Genomic DNA, 24,020 nt, shown 5'->3' with positions numbered 1-24,020 from the left:
CGCCAAAAAGCACGCCAACACCTCATGGGGGTAACAAGCGCTATATAAATGCAAACCTTTTCCCTCTCCTATACCTCCACTATGCTTCTGAATCCAAATAACAGACTAACATATCCACTGCTCAAATTAATTTCAGCTTTCACTATACTAATTCACCAATAATCCATTATAGGTTCCGGAATAGGGTGCTACTCACCGAAAAAGCTCTTCAACACCTTGTCTGGGGTAGTAAGCGCTATATAAATGCAATTACAGTAAAATACAATGAAATGCTCGACATGTGAATGTTTCTCGTTTGCTTACGGAGTGCGTTTGCAAGGTTTTTGTAGTCTTGCTTTGCACTGCATCCGGTTTGGAAGAAGAAAAAAGAAAAGAAAAACAGCTTTAATCAGCCATTCAAGTAAGTACCATAATGAAACCCTTCATAATCATATTTGGGTTAGTATTTTCATTCTACCTTGAATTCTAACATGCCACTTTGAATTTCATTCCACTCCTTTCTTGTGATTTCAATTTCTCTTTCGTCTATGAGTATTTACAAACATTTTACAGGTAGATTCTAATTCAAGGTTGGGAATAGGAGACATTACACTGTGGGATATGGAGTAGAGCACCTTCATATTTAATCATGGTATGGAGAAAGGGGTTTCTCATTAGGGAAACGTATTTTCGTGTAGAGAAGAAAATATGCACGTCAAAATCTATATTTCAGCATGAATACTTTCTAAAAATGTGCATACTTCCAAAGATTAGGACTGAGACAGATATCTCTGCAAACTCCTCGGTTTTTTGAGTGTATGACATTAAAAGTCAGTCAGTCAGTCAGATCTCTACACCAAATCTAGCAGCAATCTATGAAAGAAGAATTCCTACTTTTCTAACCACAGCTTAGAGAAAAAAAAGTAACAGTGAAAGACATTCTTCAAGTTATAAATGAGAACAATACATTTATTGAACTCTTTCTCCGGCATTATAATAGAAGTATTAAAGCAAAGACGACACAGAACAGTGTGTAGGTAAATACCTTCTTTTCTTACTGTTTCCGTGCTCTCCACTGAGGTAAGACTCACCTCAGCGTGAGTATGCTAGACCTGTCAGAATGTTCCAACTGGTAAGATAAGGATGGGTGAACTCAGGGGAGATGAGGGTAAGAAGGAGAGAGATAACAATTGATAGCTAAATTAAAGAGGTAAATCACAACACATGTCCTATCAACGGGAAAAATAGGGAAACCAAAGCAAGGGGATTATACCCATTGCCCTCTGAGAGTGCTTATACATCTCTTGGTGGACTGGTTATGTTTTACAATACATTGTGCCCTCATTTACACCACAAAAGTTCTCAAAGTTAAGAGGGCACTTTATCAGTCTGTCCATGCTCCACATTTGTCCACTGTCCATTAAGACAATCTGCTGATTGATATCACCAATACACTGGTATGTCATGTCATGTCATGCTATGTTATGCAGATTTGAAGAGGACACTATTACCCGGGAGGGTATCCTGGCACGGATCAAGGGTGAGTCTAGCCACACCTAGGGATAGTGGAGATGCTAAAGAAGCCAGGCCTTCAGCTTCCTGCATAATTCAAGAAGTGAGCAGGGGGCTTCTATGTGTACCATTCCACACTTTAGGAGCGATGTAAGAAAAGGCCTAACCACACAAGGGATTTGTGCAAGCAGGAGTCCGGATTAGCAGAAGTGTCTGGAAGGTTTGGATTAGCAGATAAAATTGTTGTGGTATGCTAGACCATTGTTATGTAGTGCCTTGAAAGTGTGGATGAGGAGCTTAAATTGTGCTAGTTTGTTGATGGGGAGCCAGTGGAGCTCCTTCAGGTGTGGTGTGATATAAGTGCAGAGTGGAAGGATGAGAGGAATTCTCGCTGGCAAGTTCTGAATGGTCTGTAGCCTTCTGGAGAGATTTTGTTGATGCCGGCATAGAGGGTGTTCCCTTAGTTCAGCTTGCTTGTGACCAAGGCATGTGTGACCATTTTCTCAGTGCTCATTGGGAGCCATTTGAAAATCGTCTCCGGCATCTTCAGGGTATGGAAGCATGAGGCGCTGACGTCATTCACTTGGATGGTCATGAAACGTTTCCTGTCAATGATGATCCTGAGGTTCTTGGTGTGAGTGGTAGGGGTGGATGTCAGTCCTAGCTCTGTTGGTTACCAAGTGGGATTGCACGGTAGTGTGCTCCTCACAAAGATCGCAACTTATGTCTGTCAGTGTTTAGCTTTAGACAGTTGATCTTCTTCCAGTGGGCGAAGTGAATCATGCAAGCATTGAACATGATACAGGTACTGGGTATCCTCTCCATGAGGGACAGAATGAGTTACATGTCATCGAGGAAGGATAGGATATAAACATTATAAGAGCAGGCAAGGGGATCATGTGTGCATTAAAGAGAGTCAGGATCTGGGGGATCCTTGTGGCACTCCGCAGATGACGTTGTGGGAATCCGAGGTGTACTTTGCCAGTTCGACTGACAGGGTCCTTCCAGTCAGGAAGAAACAGATCAACTGGAGTTCATGTCCTTGGATTCTCATGTCATGTAGGCTTTGGATGAAGAGGGGAAGGGAGGCTGTATCAAATGACGTGGAGAGGTCAAGGAGAATGAGGGACACTATGTCTCCTCTGTCCAGAGTCATGTGGATGTCATCCATGGCGGCGATGAGGGTACTTTCCATGCTGTGGTTAGATCTGAAACCAGATTGAGTGGTGTGAAGGAATTGGTGGCCGTTGAGGTGTTTGGTGAGGTGTTGGTTAGTCCTTTTCTCTAAGACATTGTCTGGGAATGGTAGCATGGAGAACAGTCTGTATTTAGCGAGTGTTGAAGGGTCCGTAGACAGTTTATTCAATAATGGGAGAACAGTTGCATGTTTCCAAACATCTGAGAAGGTCATGGAAGAGGTTGAAGCATTCAGAATGGGTGTGAATCTGGCACTGATGAGTTGCAGTCCTCTGGAGTTGGGGTGGTGTGGGTAGGGATCCGATGGAGCATCTAAGTGGATGGACTTCATGGTGGCCGCACACTGGTGTAACGAAAGTGGGGGCCCCCCTGCAAGGTACATGGAGGGGACCATTCTCCTGGATTTGATACAGAGCTCTAAGGCCTGAGTACTGTGCTGAGGGGGCCCCCTGCAGCTCGGGGGCCCCCGCACCATGGGGACTTCTGGGGCCTGTGTTACACCACTGTGGCGGTGGTTTCTTCTGGGGTGTTGATGACCATGTGGTTAGTGTTGGGTCTTTGGATAAGATCAGGAGGCAAAGTCTGTCAGGTCCAGTTGCTAGCTGTAGTCACTGTAAATGGTGGGGATTTTGTTGCTGAAGAATATAGAGAGATTGTTGCAGAGTTGCTGTGAGGGGTTATTGAGTTGGGGGCAGCTGACGGTAAGGTGAAGTCTTTCATAAAGGTAAAGATTTATTTGCTTCTGTTGTATCAATGCAATCCGCCAGAGTAGTGAGTTTGGTGGTCCGGATCATTTGGTGGAAGCGTCTTAAAGTGGACTAGAACATGCTCCTGTCTGTATTGTCCTGGCTGATTCTCTATTTGCGCTCCAGTTGTTTGCAGTGGCATTTCATCAGTGTGAGTTCCTCTATGTACCAACTGGGCTGGGTTTTGGATCTTGTTGTATTGCTGCTTTTGAAGGGGGCCAGGGAGTCAGTGCAGGAGGTAATCCAATTGTTGAAATTCTTGATGATTTTGGGTAGACTGTTGCTGTGTTTGGGTCTATGGGTGTTGAGAGTTCTGTTCCAGTCCTTGCGTGCGATGCTGTTCCAGTTTCAGGTGGCTGGTCTGGTGGTGCTGCGTGTGTGTTGGACTGGAATGGGGATGGTGAACTTGTTGAGGGTGTGGCCTGTGCAGGGGACTGGTGTGGGATCTTTGACTCAGATGTTGTCAAATTTGGTGAAAATAGGGTTGAGGGGGTGTCTGACAATGTGGGTACATCCCTTTCTCGTTCGCTGAGACCCAGGCTTCCAAGATCTTTAATCAGCACTCTTGAGTTGGGATCGACGTGGTCTTCGAGGCGAAAGTTCTGGTCTCTAAGTAGGATGTAAATGCTAGCATTGATGGCGAGTGTTGCAGCAATGTCTGAGATGGTGTTGGTGAAGTTGGTGCTTGGTTCTGGTGGTCTGTAGATGAGAGTGTCACTTAGGGTGAAGTTGGCTGTGACTTGGAGCTTGACCAAAAGATGTTCCACGTTCGAGGATGTCGTGTCCCTGGATGTGGTGCAGCTGATGGAGTTTTTGTGGATCATGGTGTTTCTGCCTCCAGATTCGGAGAATTTACTTCCCTTTCCCTCCATTTTAATGGATCTTTAACCAATTCTACACCCCCCCACATCCCAACATTGATATTTTGCACTATGTTTAGAATCATACCAATTGATATTCTGTTTCTACAAAGATCTTTATCAAAACTCGTAAGTACTCTCCCACCCAACCAACTTGGGCATAATTTTGTGCAAGGTTTCTGCCCTTGAGGGACAGAATTGGGGCATACCTGTGAACAGATTGGGAGCTGTATGGTAAGCCATTAACATGTCTTGGGTGGCTTTTTCTACAGGGTGTCCCTTCATACAAGCTAGTAGGATACATTCCTGTATCATTATATAATCCCTCTGTATTGGGCCATTGGCTGAGGACCATTAGAATGCTGTTGTCAGATGTTGAATGTATACATTGGATATGAGCCTTATCATGTAACTTAAGGTGAACAGCAGCCCATTTTCTGATACTAAAATAAATCTTGGGCCCAATCCGGAGTGAATGGTAGTATAATAATACAAACATGAACCACTTGGGAATACCTTTCTTATTAATGGGGAGAATAATGTCTAACGCTAATTTTTCTCATGAGCTCTCAGGAATGGAGACTGCAGTTAAAAGAGGACTTCAGTTTATTTTTGTCTTATCACTAAGAGCACATCTGGCACATTCTTTTACCTTTTGTTTACTAAATAATATATTTTAAGGAAACAATAAGTACATCTTAGTCTGGACTTGGTAAGGCTTCTGCCTAAATGACAATCATGGGCAAGGTCTTTGATCTTGTTGTGCAGCTCAACAGGAGGTATGACTTTGTCCTTCCTTAAAACAATGCTATCCATTATGTTCAATTCATCAGTGACCTCCGAATACTCTTTAGTTCCTTGCTAAGCGCGCTACACTTAGAAGCATGCTACACCAGTCAGCCTTTGTGTGGTCTTCCCTCCAACATTTTGCCTTACTTGCTGATCTCGTTTTTGTTGTCCTTAGGACTCTGTGCACCTTACCACTGCTAACCAATGATAAAGTGTGTGTGCTCACACCCTAAAACATGGTCAAATTGGATTACATTCAATTGGCATATTTAGTACCTAGTAAAGTAGTATTGCATGTGCCCAGGGACTGTAAATTAAATTCTGCCAGTAGACCTGCAGCACTGATTGTGCCACCCACTTAAGTAGGTCTTTTAAACATGTTTCAGGTCTGCATTGCAGACAGTGTGTTCAGTTTTAAACTGCCATTTTGACCTGGAAAAATAAACCTTTTCCCAGGCCTAACCCTTCCTCTTTAATGCATATAAGTCACCTCTAGGCCAGGGCCTAAAAAGCATATAGGTTAGGGTGCAGTGTATTAAAAGATTAGACATGTACTTTTAACTTTTACAAACTCTTAAATTTGTTTTTCTCTACTACAAGCCCGCCCTACCTCTCTCATAGGATAACATTGGTTTATATTATTCCATTTAATAAGTATTAACTTTCAATTGGAAGCAAGAAGGAATAGTGAGTTTGGTGTCCAAAAAAGTATAACTTAAGAACCTCCTTAATGGTAAGGTCAGATTTTAAGTCACAGTTCTGAAAATGCCACTTTTAGAAAATTGCAATTTGCTTTTCCTATCTATTTGGTGTTTGCAGCCTGTATCCTGGATCACATGACTAGGTGTAGCTGGCAGGTGGGCTTTGTGTATTGCCCCATGTCAGTGAGACAAAGGTGGAATAGTTGTTAGCATGGTGGGCTATCTCTGACATGATAAGGGTTAGGAGCTGTCACCTACCACACGTGCACATCACAAGGCCAGTGTTTGAGCACACTCACGAAGGGTTTGACTATAGGCATTTGTGACCCCAGACAAGCTGAGGCTAGGGCAGGGAGGCAGTAAATTCCAAACACCTCCAGAACCTTCTCATACACCAGGTATAAATATTAGACAATCAGACCCAACACTTCAATACGCCTCTGGACCTGTAGAAGACATAGAAGTATTGCTGTGCTGCTCTGCAATAAGGACTAATACTCTGCTGTTTTGCTGCCTCAGTGAGAAGGACAGGATATGCTGTTTGAACGCAGGACTACCAGTGTGACTCCAGGGTCTAGTTGGATGGCCCCTGATCAGAGCCTCAGGGACACTAAAGGCTCCAACCACATTGAACCCAGCACCTTGACTCTGTCTGCTGTGAGTCCTACCCCCCCCCCCCCCCCCCCAATGGTGCCATCCCAGTTCTGGACCCATGAGCAGAACCGATGCAGTGCTATGCATCTCCTTGCAACTCCACTTTGGAACTGCATCCCCAGTGCTGGACCTCGCCTCACTGCCCGTAGTCTGCCTTCACAACGCAATCCCCTCATTGATGGTATGCTCTACGACGATGCTGGACTTTGGTTCTCAGCCCCGCAACCTGTTCTGAACCACTGGTATGCAATGCATCTTCAATGCATGACTTCACATCACAACCACCTTATTGACAGCATGGTCGACGATGTTGTAGCACTCTGCTTCGCAGCCCTGCAGCTTTCTCAGAATCACTGCTGCATTATGCATCTTCTAATGGGATCTCGCAACCCTCCACAAACTAGGATTTAGGATACTTAGATCAGCAGGCGTAAATTAGTCCCTGTATCCTGTCCACGCTCCATTACAGTTGGCTTGAACTTGTGACTTTGTCCCGGTCTGGCGCAACCAGATACCCACAGTTGACACTTTTCGCTTCTAGGCACAATTTTTACTTAAGAATTTGAGATTGCATATCTGCGGTTCTTCTTATTGGATTTTTGTCATTTTTGGTTTAAAATAATGTATTACTTTTTACTGTATGTTTCTAAATTTGTGTGGGATTTTTCTTTTGTTGTGTTTTCACTTTATTACTATTGTTTGAAGGGCTGCATTAATACTTCACACATTGCCTCTAAGTTAAGCCTGACTGCTTTTGTGCCAAGCTATCAGAGCGTTAAGCAAAGATTAATTTGGGGTTTGATTGTGTTTCATCCAGGCAAGTATTGTGGTTGTTGCTTGAGTAGAGTTTCACCCCCCTCAACCAATAACCACATTTTGTACACAGACCAACTTTGGACAATGTAGGTCTTAAGCTGACTCATTACTCTGTCTCTATATATCCATTCCATCCACTAATCCCTGGAAATGGCAGAATTTGCATGAAGTATTCAATCACTTCTTAATTATTCTCTATACCTATGGGTGCTCTTGAAATGAAATGTATTGCTATGTTGTGTTCTTCAGGTAATTATTTCACTTTGTTACAAAAGCGTCTTTCTCCAGACCCATTTGGCAACCCGTGGAGTGTTGTTTTCTTTTGCTTCAGTTGTGAACATGTAAGTAAGGTATTAATAATCCATTTGTACAGTAAATTGTAGCCCCCATAAAAATATTTTACAATGTTTAATGGGCCACAAACAGGCTAAGTCTAGCAATAACAGATTCTAGAAATGAGGTACTAGGGGCATCACTTTTGCAAATGGTATGGGATAAATGGGATGAACATGCCTAACTGCCTCTCAGGAGCAAAAAGACTGATATGGCGGTTTTGGGGGGTATCATAGGCCATGCTCATGGGAGCCACTCCTCCTCCCTGAAAAAAAGTGCCTTTGTTACTTCATGGTGTCTATTTTGCTTTCTGCCCCATGTCTCATGGGCTGATTGGAGGTGAACACTCCCTATCCACCCCTTAGGGAGGCTGAAAGACTGATTTGGCCCTTAGTGGGGTTGGGAGCACAGGTCCATGCCCAGGGAGGCCCCTGGGGGGGGGAACTGATATGGCTGGGCTTGGGGTGGGACCGGCCCATGCCCATAGGGACTGATCCTTGCTAAAAAAAAAAGGAACCTTTATTAGTCCATGATGGCTAGAGTGCTTTGGAGGTTAACACTCCCTATCCGCCCCTAAGGGGGCAGAAAGACTGCAAATGCAAAAGAGGGGGTTTCTTTTGTGGCAGGAGATGGCACAAATGAAGTGTGTGTAAAATCTGTCAGATGCAAGTGAAGCAGTGTAAACAGGTGAGGGAGAACAACCTAAGCCCTCCAAAATAGACCCTAGGGTCAACACATGATTACAGCAAGCCTATGCACACGCTATTATTCCAATGTTCAAAAAGACATTTGTACAAATTCTTCACAGAATCAAAAGGTACATGTATCATACAAATGAGATAAAAACAGTGTGGTCGTAAGTATCTTGTCTCCTTTAATCCAAACAATTGCCCAGCCAACACGTATTTCGTCTGGGGAAGTACCCCACGACTTCTTCAGGGCTTATGGCAATACTTGAAAATTTGAAGGGCTTCTCTCCACTGGTTGTAATTCCGTCCCAGCTGGTAAGTAGATAGAATTGACCTTCTCTAACAAAATCCTTGTAATGGACGCAGGTGCTTAAGTGAATGTACTGTCCTGTATGTGGTGTCCAAGTAATAGATAAGGAATTCTCGTAGCACTCCGATTGTGAGTACTTAAACAGCGAGTACGCTGGCTATAGTGAACGCCGCTCCGAGGTTCCAAAATTAACCCGGTTAAGACTGATTTGGCCATTGGTAGAGAGGAGTACAGGCTCATGCACAGGGGTGCGCCCCCCTGTAGTATATGGCTATTTGCCATTCCTGGTGTCTAGTGGACACCCCACATATCTCCCACGCCCGGGAATGTATGACGTTACTACACATACATTCACAACGCGGTATTTTACATTGCGTTCCTTATAGATTTACTATTCCAACTCTAGCCTACGTTACAGTCGAGAAGGTGTTGGAGTAGTAAATCATACTATTCCTTAGATTAGAGCGCCATCCAGCGCAAGTCATTGTAACGACTTGCGTTGTAATGCCCGCGATGTAAACATACCGCAGTGTAACGACCGCGTTGTGAAGGTCGTTCTCCCCGCCCAGGAAACAGAAAGACTGATAGGACCTGGAGTGGGGGGAACAGATCCATTCAAGCCGCTCTCTCCAAACAAATGGTGCCTTTTGTTACTTCTGTTACATAGGGGGCATTCTGCCCCTCCAGAGGGTGAGAGCAGATTGGGGGTGAACATTCCCTATCCACCCCTCAAATGGAGCAGAAAGGCTGATGTTGCTTGGGGTGGGGGTGGAGTACAGGCCCATGCCTGGGGGGGTGAAGGTGTGCTCACCATCAATGGTTGTCTAGTGGAGCGGATGCTTGCTTGTGGATCGCATGGTTGATCCCAACCAGGGATCCACCAGGAAAAGGCAGCACTAGAAAATAAATATTATATCCTTTTCAATGCTGCATCTCCCATGATGATTGGTAATTAGGGGGCAGATTAAATGAAGTGTGTGTGTGTGTGTGTGTGTGTGTGTGTGTGTGCGTGTGTGCGTGCGTGCGTGTGTGTGTGTGTGTGTGTGACCTATGACAGTCAACGATTCAATCCCACTTCTCCTGCACTTAAAATGACAACCACATATTGGCTAGCACAGAAGGTAGTCACAATTGTCCCAAAGTGGTGTCTCTTTGTGGCATGTAAAGCATGGTCCTTGGATCACAGAAGGCTTCAAAGTAACACTGGATAGACTACCTGGATGAATGGAGAGAAGGTCGTGCTCCTTACACTCTTGCAGACTTGTAAGAACAACATTTATAGTCTGCAGGAAAACCGTTCAACTCTGGTGGATGGGTTTCAATGAAAACAACTAGCAGATTCAGTTAATGTTCCAAGAAGCCAGGGATTTAATGAGAAATCAGGAGTGGCTTTTGGCTCATTCCTAAAACCCACAAAGTCAACAAACAAGAACTCAACCTTTTCCTGACTCAAAGAGCGAAGCGTCAATAAAGGGTGGAACAAGTCCCATAAAGTGGTCCATCTGCTGCTCTGAGCTGTAGCCTACCTGAGAAAGAGAATATGAAATGGAAAGTTGAAGGTTGTTCATTCTGTGTGCATGGTGCAACTAGGGCCACCGTGAACTCACTTCACTCAAAATGGCCCTCTTAACTCCGAGCCTCAGAAAAGAAAGGTGGGGAGGAGGAGCCCCAAGGTTGAGATTTAGTTAAATAAATCAACTATTCATATTCCTGAATCCTGACCCTAATCCCCATGCACACACCCACCCACACACAAGCTCACAACGATCCAAAGCTCCAAGACGGGAAGAAATCTAATTATCCTGTGCTGGCACAGCCATTCCCAAAGGTCTCTATACTTTTCTGTTTTTTTAAAACAATCATTCTTGAAAGGTTAATCATTGCCTGGATTTTAGGCCATTATGACATTTTTGTCACACAAATTAATTTTTTATTTCATGTTAGATGCAACATTAACACCATTTTGCCAAATGCAAAATTTCACACACTTTGTTTTCTCTTGGGAAACTGATGTGAACAGAAAAACTCTTGCCAATGGAGATTTCCTCCTCAAACATATTTCATCCTTGGACCAGTGTACTGCAAGTTTATTATGCTTTTCTCTCCGAGTTATGCCCTTGCCGAGAAAAAGTTAACAGAGCTACTACCGAAATGTTTTTTGCAATTCTGTGAACCTTATGCCATTTCCACAAAATGAAAATTTCACACAAGCTTAGATCTCACCTGCCTAAGGCTGAGGAGGGAGGGTTGTGTCCTCTGAATGTACCCTGAGCCGAGAAGAGGTAGACGACAGCTAAAGAGGGAAGGAGGAAGCGGCTTCATCGCCTGCTAGCCAGGATGCCTGCTTTTAGAAATAAGTGTAAATGTGTTAAATATAGTTTTAGCACATGCTGATCTTTTGGGACAATGTGTCTAAAGGTGGAGTGCTGTGACTTCTCGTTGAAATCCTGTCAGCACAAAAAATGTGAAGAACAGCATTTTTATGTAAATGTACAGCGTGAAGCAGTATCTATTCTTAATTTAGAACCTGGCAGGTGAAAATGTGGAAAGTTTAAACACTCGAAGTCTCTGACTTCTATTGAAATACTGTGTGTAAAATGGGATTTTGAAAAGAGAGCAAGCTAAAAAAAATCCTCAATATAATTAACTCTGTTTGCTCCATGGCTGTCAAGGTGCATATGGATCGTGGCACAACGTAGGTGAAAAGCTGACATAGGGAAACTATCAGAGTTCATGCGCTGGTATTTCGGACAGCATCATCTAAGTTTAATGGTTCTGTGCTAAAGGATCCATACGGGAGACAACACTGCATGCATCTTGCTTATACATTTAAAACAGATAATGTTACAGATACAAAACTAGGAGAAGAGGGGGCATTAAAAAGACACATATTCGCTTCAAATATAAATTCTCCGATCCTCAGCAGGTACATATTTTGACTTAAAGTCGTAATCAAGGAATGGAAACGAATGAGAAAGGGAACTCAAACGACTCGTGATTTTTTTTTTAGATATGTTATTGTATATATACATGTGGTTTGTACTCTATAGAAACAAAATGAGTTATATACAAAGAGGAACATATGCCGAAGCAAACCTACATTAACAAAAAAACAATATATTAGGTGCTTTGTAGTGCATGCACACAGAAGCACCCTGCATGCTCCTATGCATGGCCACATAGAAAATGAAAACAGACCTATCAAAATGCTTCTCCCATTTTCACCAAATCCAAAAACATACGATCATATACACAGACGAACAACCACACAGGCATCAATGCGTAAACCATGTGCAGCAGAGAGCACAGGTTAAGTGCATCGTGGGAGCTCTGAGTGAAGCTTCAGGAGAACACTGGGTGATGCATCTCCGGGTTGCACTGGGGCATGGACCCGAGTGCTGCACTGTGTAGCTTGCCTCGAGAGTGCACTGATCTGTGAGCCTGGAGTGCTCTGAGTGATGTTTCTCAGGAGTCAACTGAGTGATGCAGTTCAGCAGTGCAAAGAGCCAAGCAACTCAACTACACTGAGTCCTATACCTAAGATATGCTTTGTGTTATTAGAGAATGTTTCCTCACAATGTGATGTGTCTGAAAGATGGAGTGAGAGACAGCTCGGGATGCACTGGGTGAAGCTCCATAAGTGTGCATTGGGCCATGTCTTTGGGGGTGCATTTTAGAAACCACGTAAAATGTTTACATATCAGATAGGTTAGTGGATAATTTTAATATGTTAGGTACAGTTACATGTAGGTGAAAGGCCAGATAAATCTATACAGGGTTCGCACCCTTTGACCATATCCACTGACCCAGCACCCAATGACACAAGCACCACCGTTTGTGCTCACAATCACAATTCCTGTACCGTTTTTCCACTTCGAACACTGACATTACTGTACCTAAAAGAACGCGTCAACAAAATCAGCAGGAAATTTTATCAAGGGCCTTTTAGTAAGTCCATCAACGTGGAAAAAGGCGGGAAGACCTTCGCATACTACTAAGGCAAATGAGGTGGGGCCAAACAAGTGGCCCTTGTAGATGATTTTGGACATTTGCATACTCAGGGTAATTAAAAGAGAGAACCATGGACTCTGCTCTCAAGACAAGACCACTCGTCACAGTCTCTACAGATCAGATTGCAATCCAGTAGATCAACAATGCATTCACCTCCATTAAGGATTTCAGATTCTTTTTCAACATGGAACATGAAAGGAAACACTCTTGCTTTGCCTTCGCCGTACCCAAGACGTTAGGATCATTTGTGCTTTACCGGAGTGGAGCTTCAACTGGGGCACCTGCTGTGTTTAGATTTGCAAGTGTTTCCAGTTGAGGTTACATTTCTGTTGCATGAGCATCAGGGCCAGAATGAAACCTCATTTTTTCCAAAAGAGTCCACAATGTTGCTGAAAATGTCTGCCCAACTGGAGTACTTTCAACTGGTTAATTAGTATGTGTGAGCTCGCTGGGTAAATATATAGTGCATAATCTACTCTACAGCTGTGTAAAAGCATAAATAACCATGAGGGAATGTCTCCAGTGACCTTCTGTATATGTATTTTCAGCTTTGTGACTGTTCCTGCAGAGTCTTCATCCACAAATCTGTGATAACATGAATCCTTGTCAAAAGAAGTCAGTGAGACTACAGAGAGGTGAATCTCAACCAAACAAGGGTACTTCTTCCTAACTATATGAAGTAAGTGCTTGTTTGTTTGGTGGATGTACTCGCATTCCTTTACATCAAGAACGCGTCACCAAAGTTGTCAGGAAACGCACTCGGGGGCCTTTTGGTAAAGTCTCCATCAACGGGGGAAAGGCGGGAAGACCTTTGCATACTACTAAGGAAATCAAGGCTGGGCCAAATGAGTGGACCTTGTAGATGATTTGGGGCATTTGCATACTCCGGGTAATTAAAAGAGAGAATCATCTGCTCTGATTTATAATTTATACAAGAGGAGGAGAGCCATGAGGACCCCTATCCCGGGCTGATTTTGGTCCTGGAGACCACAATTACCGGGGCCCAGCAAAAACGTAATGGGGAAGGAAGGCCGTGCAACCCCCCCACTCGGTCCCCTGGGACCTAGCCTCTTCATGCAGGGTGCCCTTTAGCCCACCAAGGGCACCCAGTGTGCAATCTTGGAGACCGCTGGGGGGAGCCTCAATGCTCCAGTGATCCCTGCGGCTCTCCGCCTCCAGCGGGAGCCAGCATTGGTCCCACACATAGGGAGCAGCCAAAAATGCTGCTTCCTGCACATGGGGGCAATCCTTTCATATGTTTTCCTGATGATAAATCCACTCCCAGTGAGTGCCGGTTTTCCTGCTCCCACCCACTGGGAGTGGACTTACAGTTTGCTCTTGCTTGGCGGGAGCTGTCAAAGCTCCCGCCAAGTGAAAGCAAACTGCTATCTCCTGATGGTGGGCACCTCAGGAGCTAGGGAGCTGGCCCTAGGGTTGGCAATTTCCAGGATCATTAATGGCTCCCCTCCCTTCAATTGCAAGGGCCAACCTCGGTGAGGTGGTGGTCCCTGGGGCGGGAAACGGCCCAAGAGTGGGGCCACGCACACCCGTCCCTCTTTAATATAAACCAAACCCCGAAGAGGTGATGTTCAACGGGGCCAAATATGGCTCGGGAGGGAGGGCTTCATGGCCCCCTTCCCCCTAGTTCATGTCTTGTTCCCAAGGTAGGTGGTGGTCCCCCATTTTAAACATCAGTAGGGGGTCAGCATGGCCCCCCTCCTTTAACATTTACAGGCACCAGGGATGTGGTGATCCCCGGGCCTTTGAAGGCCAAAGGATGGGGGTGCCACACAGCCCCCCTTCTCTATTGTTTTTAAAGAAACCCTGGGGCAGTGGTGGTCCCTGGAGCTTAAACTGCCCTTGGGGAGAGGGGAAATATGCGCCTCTCCCCTTTTCTTTCATTTACCCTTGTAAATGGGACCTGGCCTACCCGGGGTCGAATCTTTAAATAAGAGCGGGAGATGGCCCTTGGGTTTTTTTATGCAGAAATTTGTGGATCTTTGCGATTTTCCCTGCAAAATGTTTTTAAAAATGCTTTTTGGCCCTGGTGTAGTCCCTGTGCGACCCTACCACCAGGTCTAGGGGTTCAGGGTATTTCTACCCTGCCCCGTCTCTTCTTTTTACATTTTTCTTTGGGACTCGGCTGTGTCAGAGTCCCAAGATGGCTGCCAACCCTTAAAGGTTGAAGGGTTGGCAGCCCATCAGATCTCTGCACGAGAGCGTTAGGATTCATGGAGGGTCCACATCCCTAGATATGCAAATTTATTTTTCCTTTAAAACCTCAAGAACTACCAAACAGATTTACACCAAAAAGCAATAAGCACGCTTTCGGGACGAAGAGCTACCTTTCAGCCAAATTTGGTGTAATTCCGTCCAACGGTTTGGGCTGTAGTCATGTTCAATATCCCTCTGGGAAATTGCATGGATAAAACTAATTTTGGCCCCCCATTTTTCTTAGCCCCCCACTTGACGAATCATTCATAAACTTTCAATACAGCAGTAGAAGTGAGTGGCATACTAAATTTGAAAATTTCATGAGGATAAGTCAAATGGCACCAAAGTTGTTGGCAAAACAAAAAACGCTTTTCCTATAGAAACTAGGGGCATATTATCAAGAAACGGCGATAAAATTATCGCAGAAAACTGCAGCTAAAGCGGCGATAATGGGCTTGATAATATGCCCTTGAGAATTCCCATAGAAGCCCATGTTATGGTGTCAACATGGACTTCTATTGGAATTCTCTACGGCATATTATCAAGCCCATTATCGCCGCTTTAGTGGCAGTTTTCTGCTGCTAAAGCAGCGATAATTTTTAACGCCGTGCTTGATAATATGCCCCTTGGTTCTAAGTATAACTACCTACTGGGGACAGCCAGTAGGTAATTAATATATATATGTGTGTGTGTGTTTTTTTTTTTGCCGGCAGCAAATATGGAGTTATTTTTAACTCTACTATTGCTGGCATGGGGGCATACGAGTAGTATTTTTGACAAGCACTTCTGCAAATGACACTGTTTAACTTGATCAGCTCATGTCGGTATGTAGAGACAATTTCACCTGTTGTTTGCTAAAACACACAAGCATACTGCAACCATCTCCTGAATCTGGCACCGAACTCCTGATAATTTGTCGAGTTTAGTTCAAAATTCTCACGCATCCATGTGCATGTGCCCATTCACTATAAAAAATATTGTGAACTGGTCCCTGGTCAGCATACATGGCAGTAATATGATGGACAGTGATTCCCCCGCAGTTAAAGTGAATGAACTGTGTGTGAGCTAATCAATGGCTAAGATTTTCAAGCTAGAACTAGTTCAATAGAGATGATTTAACAAATAGGAGTGTGTAAAGTTGTGTTTTTTATCACAACCTTCATGAAATTATGTGGAAACTTCACAACCACATAGAGTGACAAACTTTTACGAGTCCCCTAGTATTTCCAGGACACTTTTGACTTTAGCAAAAATATATATTGTGAAAGTCAACCATCAAGAGAAATATTCTGCAGACATTTTCCATCTTTCACTAACTTGTGATGCACCAAAACCTGGTGAAGTTGTACTAGGAAATACCCAGGCTTTGTGAATTGGGAAAATTAGAACTTCAAAAACTTTACTTAAGTGAAACATCTGTGCACACACCTAGAAATGACCGGCAACGGGTTTTGCTCATTGAGAGCAAAAAGATCACTTCTTCAAAACGAATGCTGTTGGAGTGCTGAGCTTGCAGAATTGTTCATGCTGTCTGAGGATGTGAAGAATGCGTAAATACAACTTTGGGCGCCAGTACAAATGACCTGGCTTGGCTTTGCCTCGTTGAATGAAGGCATCCATGTTCACAGTGGGAATGATGCTAAAAGGCGTGCGAGTGAACATGTTAGCATTGCCTGAATGATGTAAAAGCATGCGTAAAAAGAAATGACACAATGTGGCTTGTACTCATTGGAAGGAGGGTGCCCAAATACACAACTATACTGCTGCTGAAGAAATCTGCTTGTGGATGGGCTAGCACTACCTTATGTATCTCCATGTAATCTAGTGCTGCTATCTCTTGGATAACTGTTATTTGTGCCTCTTCTTATTTATTCTGTGATGCTTGTTTTCATTTGTTTGTTTTTTCCTGTTCTAATAAAAAAAAAGGGTGAGTAATACCTAAATTTTAAAGAGCATGTGTAAAAAAAATCTGCATCCCTATAAATGAACTTGCGTGTTTACTCATTGAGAAAGAACACATATAGGGGCTTATTTACAAGACCCTTGCGCCACTTTTGCGTCACTTTTCCCATGTTAAAAGTGACGCAAAAGTGGCGCAAGGGGCTTGTAAATCTGCTCCATAGTGCCTCTGTGGAGCCGTGCCCGTGCACCTTTAGCGCCAGCTGTTTTATGTATTATTAGCACGTGTAAAAGAAAACTTTGCACAGCCATAAAATGTACCCAACGAGTCACGCCTATTGGGAGAATGAAGGTAATACACATAGGATACAGCTATTGAAGGGGCTTGCATAGGGATGCGTTAGCGTTGACTGAGTGATGTACAGAAAGCCGCGCTGCTGCAACAGCCTCACTGTTAGCTCACGAGGACAGTTTCCCGCTCCTCCTCGCCTGCGAGCGCAGGGGGTGAGTGAGAGAGGAGGCGCGCGGGGTGAGTGAGAGAGGAGGCGAAGATTTATGTACGGCAATCACATTGCTGAGGTTACCTTGAAAGGACGCGGCATATCAGGACGTTTGTATCGGAGATAAATCAGCCCGGCAACTGCCAGCCCGATGAAGAGCCACCTGGCGAAGCTGAGGAAATTCAGGAGGCTGTAGATATCGGCGCTGAAGAGCATCACCATTGTTAGAGGGTACTGCAAAAGAAACACATTTCATGATTGAGTGCAGTTTTAATGGAAAGCTGTCGGTCCAATACACACACTGCCGAGCTCCCTGAGCGCGCGGAGAGGCGGGATGCGGGGCACAATAGCTCAGACTGAATTCATCTTGATATTTCTATTAATGGCGCCTAAATGGGTTTTTCTGCTTCAGCGGGAAGGGGGCGTAGTTGGGGCTGGGGGAGATGAGGTGATCCACAGAAAAGCATGCAAAACAAAAAATGTCGGAGGCACAGTATGAAATATTTTTTATATCCAATGTGAAGGGGCTACGTGGCAAGGAACATCAGCATTTAGACACATGCTATTGTGTCGCAAATTACTAAACTCTTGATTATTCATGCAGAGGGACCAAATACTTCTAGCCAGATCAATTAAAGTCACACAAAATAATACAACCTTGCTTTGTATTTTGAGTAGCGCTGAAAGGAAACTGTAGTAAACAATGGGAAAAGGGACATTTTGGGTTATTTTCACATATAAAGCATGCAATTTCAGAAGAAAAGGACTCGTATTATGGGATTGACCCTTGTGTGATCATTTGAAAGAGGACATTTTTTCTTGAATGTGTTGCTTGAGAACAAAATTCATGCAAGACATTGCTCAGTCATATTTTTGCTGTGGCACAATGCTAAATCATGATTAGAGTCATGCTAAAATGGCATCTTTAATATGTGACCAATGACATCACAATGCACTAAATTTTGCCATGTGTGCAACACAATGCTACGGATTTTCACGCAGTGTCATGCTGCACTATTCGTCTAAGCCATGCTGTCTGGTATGGGTATCCTACCCCAGGACAAAAATACATACTTTTTTTGTTGTGTACAATGTTCCTGTATCTTGCATTTTGTTACAACATACAAACTGGCCCAAACCACTGCAGAATAAAAGAGTGGGTGTTTCATATGTGGTGGCAAACTTCAGAAATTATGCTGCAAGAATGCCCCTCGTAAGGCAACATTTATTGGTTTTATGGCTATGGATCTGATTTGCAGTTTGGTGGGCAGGGCACACCATCGCAATGGTGACCAAGAGAGTACTGTGCCAAACTCTCGGTCCTCCCGCCCTATTTTAAGCTGGGCGGACCACCAGGTTTCAGATGATGGAGTAAAATCTACTCTGTCAGCAAAGACCTTCATCTGATGGCACGAGGGAGTGCAGGCCATTGGTTGTAAGCCATCGAACCATACGCTCAACTTAGTATGGGTGATCAAATTACTTTGGGGCATATTATCAAGCCAGGCAATAAAATGATCGCCGCTTTAGCGCCAGAAAACTGCCGCTAAAACGGCGATAATGGGCTTGATAATATGCTCTATGGAATTACAATTGAAGCCCATGTTAGATGTGCAGGACAATATCAAATGGGCAGTGTTAGAACCCGTATGATTAAGTACAATTACAATACATCAAAACTGAAAACGATTTTTTTTTTTTTTAAGCAGTCAGATTTCCCTAAAGGAAATGAAGGTGCTGTGAAAAAAAAAATTCAGTTTATAAAATCTTAAGTGAGAGTTAGCATTAATCCACATGCCCACTACCTACTCCTTCTACAGCTACCACCCTGGTTCTCAAAGGAGAAGGCATTAAAAGGGGGAAGGTACTCTTCCCTTTTGCAAATCAGTTCCCAACTTAACTTGGGATTCGGCCATTCTTTAATAGTTTGTGACCTAAATTACAGTTGCAGACCATTAATACATTTGGTACCAATTCACAGCTCAGAAGTGTTAGAAATGGGGGTCTCTAGTTGGCAGAGGTAGGTACCTTTGTCCAAATAGGGACCCTTGCTTCTAGTCAAGGTAAGGGGGATACACTTCTAAAATAACCCCTGCTCACCCCCTTGGTAGCTAGGCACGTGCAGACAGGCTTATCTCAGAGGCACTGTGTAAAGCATTTATGAACACATACAGTAATACAGTGAAAACACTACAAAGGGACACCACACCAGTTTAGAAAAATAAGTAATCTTTATCTAAACCAAAACAAGACCAAATGACAAAAATACGCAATACAGTTTTAAAAATATGGCTTTCAAATGGTAGAAATAGTTCAGTTCAATGCAAGTTGGAAATGCCACACTTTTCTCAAAAGTACCTTAGATGCTTTACGCAAAACAAACAAAATGGCCACAGGGAAGGTGAGGCATCGGTTCCTTACACTCAGGGAAGGTGATGTGTCGATTCCTTGCCTAGGGGTAGGTGATGCGTCAGTTCCGTACTGCAGCGCAGCGTGGTTGATGCGTCGGTTCCTTACCGAAGAGGAGGTGATGCATCGTTTTCTTACTGCATGGGGAGTTAATGCTTCTATTTCTTACTGTGGCCCCCAATAATGCAACAGTCTTGGCGCCTCGATGCGATGCATCGATCCGGTACGATGCGTGGTTTTGTTGGGATCAGTGCGGTGATCTAGGACTCCGGAGAGCGTTGCACCCGGTGTGTCATGTGCGGGGCCAACTGGCCGTAGCAGGCACCGGGCATTCCCCCGGTGGGCCGCAAGGGTGGGGGCCGGTTTTGGACCCTTGGGGGGAGGGACGGTTTCATTACTGTGCTGCTTTTGGAGAAATCGGCCCCTGTAACAAAATCGTCTGAAACCGGCCCTGGCAAACAACTCGGCCGCACCCCCCAACCACTGGGAGGCCGGCTGAGCACTTTGCCAGGGCTGGTTTTGGTTCCCAGTCTGGTCCTAGTCGTGTGGCGATTTCTCGAGCCACGGCAGGCGCTGTGACAGTTTCTTTGGCGATGCGTCGGAAACAGGTGAGGATGCAACACGCTTCTTCAATGTTGCATCTATTTTCCAGCTCCCAGCGACAAACAGTCTCTACAGGTCCTAAACAGCAGCAGGCACCTCTATGCAGGTTGGAATTCCCAGCAAGGAAATTCAGGGGAGCTGGTGGTGAAGTCTAGGTGTCCCTGAGATTTCAGAACAGGAGGCAAGCTCAGTTTGAAGCCCTTGGAGATCTTTTCTTCAAGCAGGTGACAAAGCAAACAGCAAAGTCCTTTTTCTCCTTTCCTTGGCAGCAAGCAGCCACTGCAGGCCAACCCCAGACAACAAATAGCACAGGGACAGTATTCATCCTCAGCTTATCTGGCTCTTCTCCTTGGCAAAGGTTCCTCTTGACATCCCAGAAGTGATCTAAAGGTCTGTTTTCTGGGCCCCTCTTTTTATACCCCAAAATCCTTTGTTCTCTGAAGGCAGAGGGTGTCTGTACCCAGCCAAAGCCAGTTCTGTGGGACACTTTGCAAGTGCACAACAACCTCCGTTGTCAGTGTGAGCCCTGGCTCCAGACACACTACAGGGAGCGGAGCCGTCATTGTGGAAGGCAGGCACAGCCCTATTCAGGTACTACTCCTCTCATCACTCCAAATGCAGACCAGGCCTATTCAGTCCAGCCCTGACTCATCAGACTTCTGAAGCCGCTGCCCCTCTCCAGCCCCTGTCATCCAAAAGCCAGACACCGCGTGGTGCCTGCCACCTTGTGCATGGACATGGTACCCCCAAAGTGCACCCCCCAAACCACCGGGGGGCCCACAACGGTCCCCCAAAGCAAATCCCCGCCAGCCTTTCCATGGCAGCATTGCCACCATGGAAAGGCCCTGAAATCCCAACATCCTAATATGGATGGCAGTGCCTGCTAGGTACCGCCACCATATTTGAGCCCGAGCTCCACCCGGCTGGCAATCGTAACGATTGTCGACCAGCAGAAAAGTGGCGGACGGACTTTCTGTCCACCACGATACCCACCGCCATCATAATGTGGCGGTGGGTAATTCACGTTACCATGGCACGACGGTCGCCACTGCCGGCACGGTGGTGGCGATGGTTACGCTATCGTAATCAGCCCCATAGTGTGTAAGCTTTCATTCACCATCGTAATAGCTTCAGTACTAACATTGTATTGTTATTGAGGAGCTGATACTGATTATTATAAACACCTCTCTACACATGTGCATATGCCCTCCTCTTTTTGTTTCAAAGATTGTTGGATATTTTCCCAAGCACAACACTGCAGTTTGTGATATTTTTACATTATATGTTGTCCATGGTTCATATTTATACCAGGATCATATCTTTCTCATTGATGCTGCTTTAGCATTGTATCCTCATTTTATTCCCATTATAAAGAAATGTAAAGGTATTGGAGGTTTTCACACACTTTATGAATTTGTTTAATTAAACACGGAGCAGTTGCAGGTAATGCCCATTGCCAAACACCTACCACATGTTGCTGATTTCATTCTTTGCCCTCACTCCACCCTGAGAAAGTCCTGTTACCTTCCATGTTCCCCGCCTATGATGCGATACCCATTTTTCAATCCAATGAAGAAATATTCATATGGCATGCTTCATCAAAACATTTGTGCAAGATTATTCAGTCATGACATTTTACCCACAATGAGAGTTGGGTGTCTTCTAGTGTGCCATTCCCACCATTTTAGTTTTACTTCAATGTTCCACTGAGTTTTTAATTTTTGCAGGGTTTGTGGCGTCCCCCATACTCTCCAGGAGCCCCTCAAACTGCAGATTAGGTGCTTCTCAAAACCACTTTTTGTGTGCTGTGAAAATGGGGAGAGTCACCATTGGTCTTCCCCCCTTATAATCTTCATGGGTTATCCTCTTTAACTCTCTCTGCACAAGTGCTGACTGATGGCGTCTGATTATTATTGTGATGAATGTTTGCATTAAGAGGATTTGAGCACTGGCCTCTCAATCTTAAAGTACACCCAGGAGCTCGGGTTAGACAGGAGCTCTTCCATAGTTATCATTAAGGAGCCCCTTCTTGTTAATTTTTTGTAAATATTTTGAAGAGTTATTACTAGTATAAAATTGTATAAACTTTAGATTCTATGTGTACAGTGGAGGCTTTACAAATATTAATGGTGCACATTCTTTAACTTTGCTATTAACTTGGCATCTGCAAGATGGAGGTTGCCAACATTGGACACCGTTATAGTATGGAATCTATATGCTTGAAGTGTAAAGATGCAATGGCCACTGATTGATAATGGGCTTCTCCCTAACTGCCTGGCCGGTGCACAGACATAATATTGAGTTTTTATTTTCAGAGTACAAAAATATCGAGTTGGAAATATCGAACGTACTGAATATCGACATCAAGAATATCGGTGACCAGAATATCGACATGAAGGTAAGAAATATCATTTTTGTTAATGTCAAAGTCAGTAATATCGTTAGTAAAAATATCATTGGTAATAATATCGATGTTTATATTAGTGTTATGTATTTTAATATGTATTTTAAATGTATGTGTTCTATATTTTTTGTTAAGTATTGTATTTTGTTTTAAATATATGTATTACATTTTTAGAAGTTATTAGATTTTTTTAAAGTAAATTTTGCGTTTTAGTTCCGTAGCGGGATGTGGGTTTATAGGGGAATAGGGTGAAAGTAATTTAATTATAGAAAATATAATAATAATTTTTAGAAATTATGAATTATTTTTAATTACATTTTGTGTTTTTATTCCGTAGCGGGTTGTGGGTTTATATGGGGAATAGGGTGGGAATTCATTTAATTATAATAAAGTAATTATTCATTTTTATTTATTGATATTGATCATTAATTTATTGTTAATTAATTATTAATTGGCAATACATTTTTATTAATTGATTCATTGATAATTATATTAAGTGTGCTAATTTTTTAGGAGCGGGTTGTGGGTTTATAGGGGAATAGGGTGGGAATTAATTTAAGTTTAATAAAGTAATTTTTTTATTGGTATTGGTATCTGATTTATTGTTGAATAAATATTATATGTAATTATTTTTTATAAATTGATTAATTATATTAATTGTGTTAATTTTTTTTTCAGAGCGGGTTGTGGATTTATAGGGGAATAGGGTGGGAAGTGATTTAATTTAAATGAAGTAATTATTCATTTTTATTTATTGGTATTGATAACTAATTTATTGTTAATTAATCATTAATTGGTAATTAATTTTATCAATTGATTAATTGATAATTATATTAACTGTGTTATTTTTTTAGGAGTGGCTTGTGGGTTTATAGGGGAATAGGGTGGGAAGTAGTTTAATTTTAATAAAGTAATTATTAATTTTTATTTATTGGTAATGATAATTCATTTATTGTTAATTAATTAATAATTGGTAATTAATTTGTATTAATTGATTAATTGATAAGCACATTAATTACGTTATTTTTTTAGGAGTGGGTTGTGGGTTTATAGGGGAATAGAGTGGAAAGAAATTTAATTATAATGAAGTAATTATGCATTTTTAATTGTTAATATTTATAAATAATGTATTATTAATTAATTATTAATGGTTATTTAATTAAAAAAATTATTTAAATTGATAAGTATGTTAATTTTAACCCTCTGCTTTCCAACACTTTCCCTACAGTTACACTCTCTGGAGTGGGAATAGTTATTTTTACCCCTACGCTATCCAACACTTTCCCTACTGTTGCACTCTCTGGAGTGGGAATAAGAATTTTTACCCCTACGCTATCCAACACTTTCCCTAGTGTTGCACTCACTGGAGTGGGAATAGTAATTTTTACATAATG

The 24,020-nt window shown here is 43.2% G+C and overlaps 1 protein-coding gene across 1 annotated transcript in view; it reads right to left on the bottom strand.

The window, feature by feature from the left end:
• Positions 1–24,020, bottom strand: part of LOC146862282 (cystine/glutamate transporter-like) — a 682,155-nt gene that overhangs the window by 86,112 nt on the left and 572,023 nt on the right. The window contains exon 10 of the mRNA XM_085641482.1: positions 17,295–17,444. Within this exon, the coding sequence (XP_085497608.1) occupies positions 17,295–17,444 (150 nt within the window). The remainder of the gene's footprint in view (positions 1–17,294; positions 17,445–24,020) is intronic.

The sequence above is a fragment of the Triturus cristatus genome, chromosome 2_2 (genome assembly GCF_964204655.1).
Source record: "Triturus cristatus chromosome 2_2, aTriCri1.1, whole genome shotgun sequence".
In the NCBI taxonomy this organism is placed as follows: domain Eukaryota; kingdom Metazoa; phylum Chordata; class Amphibia; order Caudata; family Salamandridae; genus Triturus; species Triturus cristatus.
Note: the sequence above shows the minus strand (reverse complement) of the source record. Positions and strands in the feature narration are given on the sequence as shown.